Below are 13437 nucleotides of genomic sequence, written 5' to 3'. Positions count from 1 at the left end.
TGCACAGTTAGTCTATTATTTGCATCGCAGCATTCATAAAATTATTCAAGTATTGTTTTGTTAACACTTAATAAAATTTAGACCAACAGTGAGTGTCACTGACATCTAGTGGTCAGATTTCATCGTTACAGGTGTGGCCTCCTCTTACAGTCATCACCAACACACAATTCTCTCTATACACCCTCTTACAATTACATGCTATGGCACTACAGAGTGCAACTTTTTGTTTGTTATATACAGTGGTGTGAAAAAGTGTTTGCCCCTTACTGATTTCCTATTCTTTTACATGTTTGTCGCACTTAAATGTTTTAGATCACAAAACAAATTAATATATTAGACAAAGATAACACAAGTAAACACGAAATGCAGTTTTTAAATGAAGATTTTTATTAAGGGAAAGAGAAATCCAAACTTACAGGGTCCTTTCTGAAAAAGTGATTGTCGCCCCCCCACCCCCTCCCACCTTAAAACATAAATTAGCTGTGGTTTATTGCATATTTGGGAAGGCAAGTTAAATTTCACTAGCCACACACATGCCTGATTACTGCCACACCTGTCCTCCATCAATAAATCACTTAAATAGGACCTGCCTGACAAAGTGAAGTAGACCAAAAGATCCTCAAAAGCTAAACATCATGCTGCGATCCAAAGAAATTTAGGAACAAATGATGAGAAACAAAGTAATTGAGATCTTTCAGTCTGGAAAAGGTTATAAAACCATTTCTCAAGCTTTGGGACTCGAGCTAACCACAGTAAGAGCCAATATCCACAAATGGCGAAAACATGAAACATGTTACAGTGGAGAACCTTCCGAGGAGTGGCCGGCCAACCAAAATTACCCCAAGAGTGCAGTGATGACTTATCCGAGAGATCACAACCCCACAACAACTTCCAAAGAACTGCAGACCTCACTTGCCTCAGTTAAGGTCAGTGTTCATGACTTTACTATAAGAAAGAGACTGGGCAAAAATGGCATGCAAGGCAGAGTTCCAAGATGAAAACCACTGCTGAGCAAAAAGAACATTAAAGGCTCGTCTCAGTTTTGCCAGAAAACATCTTGATGCTCACCAAGACTATTGTAAGAATACTCTGTGGACTGATGAGACAAAAGTTTAACTTTTTCGGAAGGTGTATTGTGTATGTTTTATTACATCTGGCGTAGAAGTAACACAGCATTTCAGAAAAGGAACATCATACCAACAGTAAAATATGGTGGTGGTAGTGTGATGGTCTTGGGCTGTTTTGCTGCTTCAGGAACTGGACGACTTGCTGTGGTAAATGAAACCATGAATTCTGCTGTCTACCAAAAAATCCTGGAGGAGAATGTCCAGCTATCTTTTTGTGACCTCAAGCTGAAGCACACTTGGGATATGCAGTAGGACAATGATCCAAAACAGACCAGCAAGTTCACCTCTGAATGGCTTAAGAAAAACAAAATTAAGACTTTGGAGTGGCCTAGTCAAAGTCCTGACCCTAATCCATTTCAGATGCTGTGGCATGACCCTAAAAAAGCGGTTCATGCTCGGAAATCTTCCAATGTGGCTGAATTACAATAATTTTGCAAACGTGAGAGGGCAAAAATTCATCCAGAGCGTTGTAAAAGACTCGAACGCTTGATAATAACTGGTTGGGCCATCCTTAGACTATGTTCACACATCATAGTTTTTTGCTGCAGATTTTTATGCAAATTTTCAGCTGCCTTTTGCAGTACCAGCAAAGATTCCAGAATTCTTACTTCACACATCATGTTTTTTTTTTTTTATGTTCATGATTTTGTGCTTTTCATGTTTTTTTTTTTTTTGAAAAATAAAGCATGTCACTTCTTTCAGAGTTTTTTCATTGTTTTTTTTCACCCATAGGAAGTGATGGGTGAAAAAAACTCAGGTAACTTTTTTTCAGCTTTTTTTGTGCTTTTTTTTTTCACTGAACTTTATGTACATGCATTACAGAGACAAAAGGATAGTGAAATAAACGCTGGAAAAAAAGCAAGAAAACTGCAACAAAAATCCTGAACAACCTCCTGGCCAGAGAGAAGGATTCGCTGCAGAAAATTAACGCAAAAAAGCCATGATGTGTGAACATAGTCTAAGGATGGCCCAACCAGTTATTAGGTTTAGGGGGGCAATCACTTTTTCACACAGGGCCTTGTACATTTGGATTTCTTTTTTCCCTTAATAAAGATCTTCATCTACAAACTGCATTTTGTGCTTACTTTATCTAATATTTACATTTGTTTTGTGATCTGAAACATTTTAAGTGTGACATAATCCAAAGAAGAAGTTGGGAAGGGGACAAACACTTTTTCACACCACTGTATAGACATGGCTACTCTTAGTTTGCACCTGTACACACCGGTTTTCTGATTTGGAAGTGAGTCTTTCTGCCATTTGTATATTGGCTCTGACCGAGCACTCCAGTCTGCAGCTTGTGGCAGTTTTAACTGCAGAAGGATCCTACCTACCCATAGATGTGGGCTTTAGCCTAGGGGAGGATTCACATCAGAGAGGCTGCCAGCAAACCGGAGATCGCCTTGTCGTTGGCTGCTGGGCATGCATGAATTGGACAAATTACAGGTGCATCTCACTAAATTAGAATCTCATGAAAAAGTTACTTTATTTCAGTTCTTCAATATAAAAAGTGAAACTCATATATTATATAGTCATTACAAACAGAGTGATCTATTTCAAGTGTTTATTTCTGTTAATGTTGATGATTATGGCTTACAGCCAATGAAAACACAAAAGTCATTATCTCAGTAAATTAGAATACTTTATTAAATGAAAAATGTTTTTAAAATCTGAAACGTTGGCCTACTGAAATGTATGTTCAGTAAATGCGCTCAATACTTGGTCGTGGCTCCTTTTGCATAAATTACGGCATCAATGTAATCCTGTAACTGTCACCTGTATACCATAGCTGACAACTTGCTGCATCAGCCACGATCAGTGTTTGCACCAACCATGGCTGTTTAACCCCTTAGATGCTGCTGTCAATACTGACTACAGAGTCTAAATAGTTAAGAGAGTAGGGATTTCCTCTTTAACCCCATCAGCATCCTGAGATCTTGACCCTGTGGTCCTGACGTTTGCCATGGCAGTTCATTGGCAAAAAACGGCCTTAGCATCTGCCGGCTATAGAGGCCTGTTCAGAAGTTATCAAAATTTAGGAGGTAAAAATAAACGTTTGCATTAATTTCTGAAAAGCACCTGAAGGGTTAATAAACTACCTGAAAGCAATTTTGAGTACGTTGAGGGGTGCGGTTTTTAAAATGGTATCACTTGTGGGTAGTTTCCAATATATAGGACCCCCAAAATCACTTCAAAACTGAACAGGCCCCTATAAAAAGTTTTGTAAATTTCCTTGAAAAAATTAAAAATTACTGCTATATTTTTAAACCTTCTAAAATGCTAACAAAATAATAACATTTAACAAATGGTGCTGATGTAAAGCAGAGATAAGGGACATGTTATATATTAATGCTTTTGTGTGGTAAGACTAGCAGGATTAAAGAGATAATCATTCAAAGTTTGAAAAAAAAAAATTCATTTTTTTTTCAAAAATGGAAAAAAGGTGCAAAGCCACCCAGGTACATACCAGTCCTATGTATATCCACAAAAAGATTGGAGGCAGCACTCAAACTGATGATGAAAAAATTGTCTTTTAATAGCCCATGTGGCTGTAGCAACGTTTCGGTCCAAAGATGTGGACCTTTCTCAAGCCTGAGCTTGAGAATTTCTCATTATCTGTTTGTGTTCTGCCTCCAATCTTTGTGTGTGTGTAATATATATATATATATATATATATATATATATATATATATATATATATATATATATATATATATATATATATATATATATATATATATATATATATATATATATATATATATATATTTTATTTATTTTACAGTACAGACCAAAAGTTTGGACACACCTTCCCATTTAGAGATTTTTCTGTATTTGTATGAATTAACACATGTGGAATTACATACTTGACAAAAAAGTGTGAAACAACTGAAAATATGTCTTATATTCTAGGTTCTTCAAAGTAGCCACCTTTTGCTTTGATGACTGCTTTGCACACTCTTGGCATTCTCTTGATGAGCTTCAAGAGGTAGTCACCGGAAATGGTTTTCACTTCACAGGTGTGCCCTGTCAGGTTTAATAAGTGGGATTTCTTGCCTTATAAATGGGGTTGGGACCATCAGTTGTGTTGTGCAGAAGTCAGGTGGATACACAGCTGATAGTCCTACTGAATAGACTGTTAGCTGCTTTTTTCTTGCCATAATACAAATTCTAAGTAAAGAAAAACGAGTGGCCATCATTACTTAAAGAAATGAAGGTCAGTCAGTGCGAAAAATTGGGCAAACTTTGAAAGTTTCCCCATGTGCAGTTGCAAAAACCATCAAGCGCTACAAAGAAACTGGCTCACATGAGGACCGCCCCAGGAAAGGAAGACCAAGAGTCACCGCTGCTTCTGAGGATAAGTTTATCCGAGTCACCAGCCTCAGAAATCGCAGGTTAACAGCAGCTCAGATTAGAGACCAGGTCAATGCCTGCGTTCTAGCAGCAGACACATCTCTTCAACAGCTGTTAAGAGGAGACTTTGTGCAGCAGGCCTTCATGGTAAAATAGCTGCTAGGAAACCACGGCTAAGGACAGGCAACAAGCAGAAGAGACTTGTTAGGGCTAAAGAACACAAGGAATGGACATTAGACCAGTGGAAATCTGTGCTTTGGTCTGATGAGTCCAAATTTGAGATCTTTGGTTCCAACCACCGTGTCTTTGTGCGACGCAGAAAAGGTGAACGGATGGACTCTACATGCCTGGTTCGCACCGTGAAGCATGGAGGAGGAGGTGTGATGGTGTGGGGGTGGTTTGCTGGTGACACTGTTGGGGATTTATTCAAAATTGAAGGCATACTGAACCAGCATGGCTACCACAGCATCTTGCAGCGGCATGCTATTCCATCCTGTTTGCTTTTAGTTGGACCATAATTTATTTTTCAACAGGACAATGACCCCAAACACACCTCCAGGCTGTGTAAGGGCTATTTGACCAAGAGGGAGAGTGATGGGGTGCTACGCCAGATGACCTGGCCTCCACAGTCACCAGACCTGAACCCAATCGAGATGGTTTGGGGTGAGCTGGACCGCAGAGTAAAGGCAAAAGGGCCAACAAGTGCTAAGCATCTCTGGGAACTCCTTCAAGATTGTTGGAAAACCATTTCCGGTGACTACCTCTTGAAGCTCATCAAGAGAATGCAAAGAGTGTGCAAAGCAGTCATCAAAGCAAAAGGTGGCTACTTTGAAGAACCTAGAATATAAGACATATTTTCAGTTGTTTCACACTTTTTTGTTAAGTATATAATTCCACATGTGTTAATTCATAGTTTTGATGCCTTCAGTGTGAATGTACAATTTTCATAGTCAAGAAAATACAGAAAAATCTTTAAATGAGAAGGTGTGTCTAAACTTTTAGTCTGTACTGTATATATAATGTATCAACCTAAAATTACCATTATTATAAAGTACAATGTGTCACGAAAGAACAAACTTAAAATCAATTAGATATATTGAAGCATTCCGGAGTTAACACATAGTGACACTGGTCGGATTTGAAAAAAAAATTGGTCCGGTCACTAAGGGGTTAAAAAAACCCCCCCTTTCGAATAGTTCAGACAAGAATTTAGTATAACCTGTAGACAGTTCTACCAATATCTACAATGAAGACATGCCTGTAGTACACAATGTAAGAATATAGCTGTCCGTACTAATGGGCTTACTGACCTGGTAAAGGAGGGGAAGATGGTTATGGCGTCAATTACACATTTCTATCAATGTCTATGAACAGCATATCTTCCTCATTTGCTTTTGCTTCTTAAAAAGATATGAGTAAGATTACAGCTGATCAATGGAAAAACATAATATATTGAACACCTCAGCTTTCTATATCGGAGGCTCAAAGACTAGCGCAATTATATATTTTACATAGACCACGTAAACACCTAGTTATTTGTTTGATTGGAGCTAGAGCAGATTCAGACTTCCCAAGATGTGGTCACCCCAAGCTTCCTTCATGCATATGGTGTGGTAATGTACTACTTTGGAGTCATTCTAGAATAGGGATTATAAAAAATATATGGTATACTATTTCATTCTGAGCCAAAGTTTTGCTTGTTAGGTTATATATGTGCCATTCCCCAGGGAGTTGCAGTTAATCTAGGAATATTGCTCAGAAATTAATAACTTGGCATTGGATGCAGTCCATCCCTCCTACATGTAATGAGTTTATCAATAAAATGAACAGTGTAATATATCGTCTTTAAAAAGGGGTTTATAAAAAACTGTTCTGGCAAAGTTCTGTAAGGTTTGGGGTCCTTGGTTGTGTACGCCTGAGTTACTATGTAATAATCTGCGGATTATTAATGTTGTATGGTTAGTGCCAGTATTCTAGCCCATGTGGCAAGTTATGCATGAGCATCATCCCTTTTTTAGGATCTATTTCTATGAATGGACACTTTATGAAGAAAATCCCTATACTTCCATGTTTTCTATACATCATATCTTGTACTTCATCTGAGTTAACAGATACCCTCCCCCCCATTAGAGGTTACGTAAGGGGATTTTGTCAATGCTTTAGGGATGTCTTCCCTTTTCCTTTTTTATGTTGTGCTGTTTTAATGTGTATTACTTGTTGAAAATTTGTATTACTTTTATCTGATTAAAAATATTAGGTTCTCCCATCATTTCCATACATATTTAGGCAATGGGACAATGCTTATTTATGATTATAGAAACAAATTAAAGTTCATCTTATAACTTTGCAAATTCTTCCTTTTTTTTTATTATTCAAAGGTTCAAAAAATTCAAACCAATACGATCCAATGAATAGAAACCCTTTATTCTGTGGAGCTGATAATACAAGTGTTTGGGAGCTTACAAAGGTACATTCAGTCAAATTGTATTTTATTCTGTAAAACGATCATACGGAGTCTCTTATTAGCTGTCTTCTGCTGAGACTTGTGTCCCATTCCATCGGCCATTATAGTGGTCCATCGCCTCTCACCTGCTAACTTCCGTGGCTTTTCTCTTGATTAGTCGGCCTGGCGCAACCTCACACGTGCGTCACATTACAACAATGACGCTGTTCCCGGTCAAAAGAGCCACGGATGTCAGCAGGTAAGTAACGGTACTCCCTCACCTGCGCAGCGACCACTGCCATGGCTGCTGGAATAGACCATGTGAATCGTCACACCAGCTAAACTGCTAATTGATTTGCCACTTTTTTGGGGGAGGGTGGGGGGTTAAAATTGTGCTGATTTGTGTTTAAAACTGCATGTTCACTTAGTTCACATCTGACTACTTTTTTGTATGAGCCCTTTAGAGGATGGGTTTACAGCTCTCTCCACATACAGATTTTAATGTCATTTTGCTCATGTTTTGAGAGGGAGAGACTAAAATGTTTGGCAGATAGTTTTCTTGAATTTCCAGCAAACATCTACATGTTGGTAAATGACCAGTGATGATGATGTTGTCTAACAATACATTCAGAAAACATCTCTCATTAAAGTGAACCTGACATCTGATGCTTGCTGCCTGATCCGTGGGCAACATGTATCGGACATTGGTTGTTTTATCTCAGCCAGGTATGTTTTACTCTGAAAACGCTGCTTCGTGTTAGATTAAAACATACTTTAATAGCCACTAGTCAGTCCATGTCAGCGGGCAGGGAGAGGCCACAAGGGACCCGACTCTATGACTAGCCTGTCTATAGCGTGGCTCGGTTCCCGGCAGCTTCTCGCTGTCGTGGATTGACAGGTCTCTCCTTACATGTGTGCGGCAGCGGGCAGGAGAAGCTGCCGGGGACCCGCCTGTACGACTAGTCTCTGTCCCCAGCGGCTATTAAAGTATGTTCTTCTCTGACAAGTGGCAGCGTTTCAGAGTAAAACATACCTGGCTGAGGTCAAACAGCCAGTGCCTGATGTATGCTGCTCATGGATCATGCTGCGTGTATAAGCTTTTATAGGTTCCCTTTAAGATAGCACCCTTTTTTTTAATTGGTCTTATCGGGGAGGGATAGAGGGGGCTTGTTTGAATGAAAAAAATCAAATCCTTGGAAGAAGATGACAACTTTATTGTATTTTATATATAACAATAATATATAATACCATGTTACATTGAAAATCTTTTTTTCTACTGATCTTTGTAAAAATGTTATTGTGTAGTATTATTGATAAAAATGATTTGATTGAAAAAAATGAGAGCTGTCAAACTTACCAACACTAACATACACATGTGCTCCAATTCGTAAAGACTGGCGCAGGGAATGTACTCCAGACGAAAGCTGCAGTATATTTGTGTCGTCATGCGCTACTTTTTTTTCTCCCTGGCAGAAAAAAAACGCATGTGGATTTTGCATGCGGTTTTCCTGCCAGGGACAAGCGGAAGTGAAACGTTTTGATCATACGATTTCGCATGCGGGTTGTCAAGCGCTTTTCAAGCGATTTTTAGCATCACTTGGAAAGTGCTTGACAACTTGGTCACACTATATAAATCCATGCAACCGGATGGGGGAAAAAAAAAAAAACATACTCTCCTTCAGATGGCCCCCGGTCTCCTTATCCGATGCGTCTGGTCTCCCTGGTGTCTCACGGTTGTGTAAAAGGACCTTCCATGATGTCATTTAGTCATGTGACAGGTCACGCGACTGCCTACGTCAGCGGTCATATGACCCTTTACTTTACTTAATGACGTCATGGCAGGTCCTTTTAGACCATCTCGAGCTGCCGTGGAGCCAGGACGCATCACTATGGCTCTGAGAGTCTGAGGAGCACATTCCTAGGTTGATGTAGAATGACATAAATCCATGCGACACATTCATTCCTGCTCTGAAAGTGTTAGAGGTCACCATCAGTTTATATTCTGAGATTCTTCTTTCTCTTTGAGATTTGAAGTTACCTTTTAATAGCAGTAAAACTGATGCTGACCTTTAACACTTTCAGAGCAGGAATGAATGTGTCGCATGGATTTATGTCATTCTAAATCAACTAAGGAATGTGCTCCTCAGACTCTCAGACCTGTGAAGCCATCACAACACTGGACACAGGACAATAAAACCTTCACACTCCTTATCTATTAACTGCTAAAATATTTATAGCCAGAACTGTTTCTCTTCCATAATAACTCTGCTTTTCATCACCTGTCTTACCTATTGCATTTTTTGTGTCTTATTGTGTATAAATATGTGAATTCAGATTTTGTTGTATACTATGCCTGATGAAGAGACCTGAGTAGTCTCGAAAGCTTTCAATTTACCATGTTTTCAGTTAGCCATTAAAAGGTATCAACCACTGAGGACTCTCAAATCTAAATATTCTTTTACACCTACTAATGAACTCTTCATCTCTCCTTCCATCCTCCCCATTCACCTGACCTCCTCCTTGGAACTATTCCTAAACACTCAATCTTGTTCCTCCAAGCACAGACAGCTACCTCGTGCTCTCTCCTGCTCCCACCTACTAAGACTTTCTCTGGTCCTCCTCACTGCTGGCGATATCTCCCCAAATCCTGGTCCTCCTCACCACATCCCCACAGTCACTTCCACCTCCTATCCCAAACTCTCACAACCCTTCTAACCTCATACACATCTGCCCAGCCCCCCCTCTCACAGTCGCACTAACAGGAGCTCTATGGACGCTCGCTCCGTCTGCAGCAAACTTTACTACATCCATGATCTCTTCATAACTAGCAAACTTTACTTCTTTTGCATCACCGAAACCTGGCTCACAGCCTCTCCAGCTGCACTTTCATATGGTGGATTCCACCTTTCCCACACCCTCCGCCCCATTGGCAAGCATGATGGAGGAGTTGATCCCTGCTCCTTCACCCATATCCCACTGCCACCCTCCATTACTCTCCCCTCTTTTGAAGTGCACTGTGTGCGCATCTACTCCCCTTCCAACCTCCAGCTGGCTGTCATTTACCACCCGCCAGTATCAACCACCACCTTCCTAGACCATTTCACCACCTGGCTACTTAATTTCCTTTCTGCCGACATCCCCACTATCATCATGGGCGACTTCAACATCACCATTGACGCTTCTCTCTCAGCTTTCTCGAAGATTCTATCCCTTACTTCCTCCTTCGGCCTTGCTCAATGATTTTCCACAGCCACTCACAAAGATGGCCACACTCTGGACCTCATCTTCACCCGCCTCTGTTCCCTGTCTAATCTCTCTAACTCACCCCTCCCTCTTTCTGACCACAACCTACTTACTTTCTCCACCCTCTCCTCTCCAGGGCAACAATCCCCACTCCACAAACTAGCACACCCTTGCAGAAACCTCAAACACCTTGACCTATTCTCTGAATCCCTCCTTCCTATTACAGACATCAGTTCCTTACATGACGCAGATGTTGCTGCTGCATTATATAACACCACATCAACAGCAGCTCTCAATTCGTTTGCCAACCTCACACATACCAAAGCTCGCACAAACAGGCAACCCTGGCACACCAGCCTAACCAATGAACTGCGACGGGCCTCCAGGGTTTGCTGAACGTAGATGGAAAAGATCCCACTCCAATGAGCACTTCATCGCATTCAAACAGTCCCTCACTACCTTCAAGTCCACACTCACTACAGCAAAACAAACATACTTCTCATCTCTCATATCCTCCCTGTCCCACAACCCCAAACAACTATTCAACACCTTCAATTCTCTCCTCCACCCCCCAGGACTTCCTCCCTCTCCTCTCAGCTGAAGACTTTGCCTCATTCTTCAAGCAGAAGATTGACACCGTAAGACAAAGTTTTTGCCTAAAGTCCCCCAGCTCCTCCTCCTCCAAAACCAGCTTCTCCACCATTACGCAAGATCAACTTTCCTCGTTACTCTCCAAATAACACCTCACCACCTGTGAACTTGACCCAATCCGGTCCCACCTTAACCCCAACCTCACCACTATCTTCATCCCAACACTAACCCACCTTTTCAACCTGTCACTAACAACTGGTGTCTTCCCTTCATGCTTCAAACATGCCTCGATCACACCCATCCTCAAAAAGCCATCCCTTGACTCATCCTCTCTGACTAGCTATCACCCCATATCACTTCTTCCCTATGCCTCAAAACTACTGCAACAACATGTTCACTTTGACTGTCCTCCCACCTCTCCTCCTGCTCTCTTTGACTGCCTCCAATCTGACTTTTGACTGCACCATTCTACTGAAACTGCACTGACTAAAGTCACAAACTACCTACTAACTGCCAAATCCAAGCGACACTTATCTATCCTCCTCCTTCTAGACCTTTCATCTGCCTTCGACACAGTGGACCATTCCCTCTTACTCCAGACTCTCATCTCTCGGCATCACAGACTTGGCACTATCTTGGATCTCCTCATACCTAACAGACCGGACATTGTGTCTCCCACTCACACACCACCTCCTCTTCTTGCCCCCTATCTGTTGGTGTTCCCCAAGGTTCAGTCCTAGGACCCCTCCTCTTCTCCATCTACACCTTTGGCTTGGGACAGCTCATTGTTACTCACGGCTTTCAGTATCACCTCTATGCTGATGACACAGATCTACCTCTCCGGACCTGACATCTCCTCCCTACTAACCAAAATCCCGCAATGTATGTCCGATATTTCATCCTTCCTCTCTACTAGATTTCTAAAACTTTACATGTACAATACAGAATTTATCATCTTTCCACCATCACATTCACACACCCCCCCCCCCCCCCCGACCTCTCTATCAACGTCAATGGCTGCTCACTCTCCCCAGTCCTGCAAGCTCACTGTCTTAGGGTAACGCTGGACTCTGATCTCTCCTTCAAACCACATATCCAAGCCCTTTCCACTTCCTGCCGACTCAAATTCAAAAATGTCTACCGGATCCGCACATTCGTCAACCACGAATCTGCAAAAACACTAGTGTACGCCCTCATCATCTCCCGCCTCGACTACTGCAACCTCCTGCTCTGTGTCCTCCCTTCTAAGGCTGCGTGCCCACTATGCGTTTTTCAAGCGTTTTTGCCGTGGAATTTCCGCAGCGAAAACGCTTAAACGCTCGGTAATACGTGCCCCATTGTCCCCAATGATAATCCGCATGTGCTGTGCACATACGTAAATTTCCGCTGCGGATTACCATTGCGGAAAAATACACAGCATGTCCATTAATTTTGCAGACACGCAGAGTAATTGCCGCCATTGACTTGCATTGAAACGCATAATATGTGTGAACACATTTGCACATACGGATATTATGCGATTCTATGTGCAGATGGTACCTGGGTTTGGAGAAGAGGAGACTCTCCTCCAGACTCGGGTACCATAGAACCTGTTAAAAAAAAGACGTCGGCGGTCGCGTGACCGGTCACATGACTAAATGACGTCATGGCAGGTCCTTTCCCACCACTGCGACCCATACAACAGACCAGACTGAGTAGAGAAAACACCGGGGGCCATCGGAAGGTAAGCAAAATCTTTATTTTTTATTTTCTACCATTCTTATTCTTTTTTTTAACTATTACTTGATCACACTATATAAATCCATGCCGGTTGCATGGATTTATGTAGTGTGACCAAGTTGTCAAGCACTTTTCCAAGTGATGCTAAAATCGCTTGGAAAAGCGCTTGATAACCCGCATGCAGAAATGCATGCAAAAACGCTTGACAAACTCTTCTACTTGGCAGGAAAAACTGAAAAAATATGCAGCATTTCTGCATCATGGGCACTTAGCCTAACACTCTTGCACCCCTTCAATCTATCCTAAACTCTTCTGCCCGACTAATCCACCTGTCCCCCTGCTATTCCGTGGCCTCTCCTCTCTGTCAATCCCTTCACTGGCTCCCCATTGCCCAAAGACTCCAGTTCAAAACCCTAACCATGGCATACAAAGCCATCCACAACCTGTCTCCTCCATATATCTGTGACCTAGTCTCTCTGTACTTACCTACAGTACAGACCAAAAGTTTGGACGCACCTTCTCATTTAAAGATTTTTCTGTATTTTCATGACTATGAAAATTGTACATTCACACTGAAGGCATCAGAACTATGAATTACCACATGTGGAATTATATACTTAACAAAAAAGTGTGAAACAACTGAAAATATGTCTTATATTCTAGGTTCTTCAAAGTAGCCACCTTTTGCTTTGATGACTGCTTTGCACACTCTTGGCATTCTCTTGATGAGCTTCAAGAGGTAGTCACCGGAAATGGTTTTCACTTCACAGGTGTGCCCTGTCAGGTTTAATAAGTGGGATTTCTTGCCTTATAAATGGGGTTGAGACCATCAGTTGTGTTGTGCAAAAGTCTGGTGGATACACAGTTGATAGTCCTACTGAATAGACTGTTAGAATTTGTATTATGGCAAGAAAAAAGCAGCTAAGTAAAGAAAAACGAGTGGCCATCATTACTTTCAGA

The 13437-nt window shown here is 41.4% G+C and overlaps 1 protein-coding gene across 1 annotated transcript in view; it reads left to right on the top strand.

The window, feature by feature from the left end:
* The window catches only part of CEBPZ (CCAAT enhancer binding protein zeta), a 59570-nt gene that overhangs the window by 25676 nt on the left and 20457 nt on the right, over positions 1-13437 (top strand). Inside the window, exon 5 of the mRNA XM_073671440.1 lies at positions 6860-6948. Within this exon, the coding sequence (XP_073527541.1) occupies positions 6860-6948 (89 nt within the window). The remainder of the gene's footprint in view (positions 1-6859; positions 6949-13437) is intronic.

This window comes from Phyllobates terribilis, unplaced genomic scaffold, assembly GCF_046119375.1.
Source record: "Phyllobates terribilis strain yellow unplaced genomic scaffold, ASM4611937v1 Scaffold_3__8_contigs__length_932513732, whole genome shotgun sequence".
Lineage (NCBI taxonomy): Eukaryota > Metazoa > Chordata > Amphibia > Anura > Dendrobatidae > Phyllobates > Phyllobates terribilis.
The sequence above is the reverse complement of the archived record's forward strand: the minus strand, read 5'-3'. Positions and strand labels throughout refer to the sequence as shown.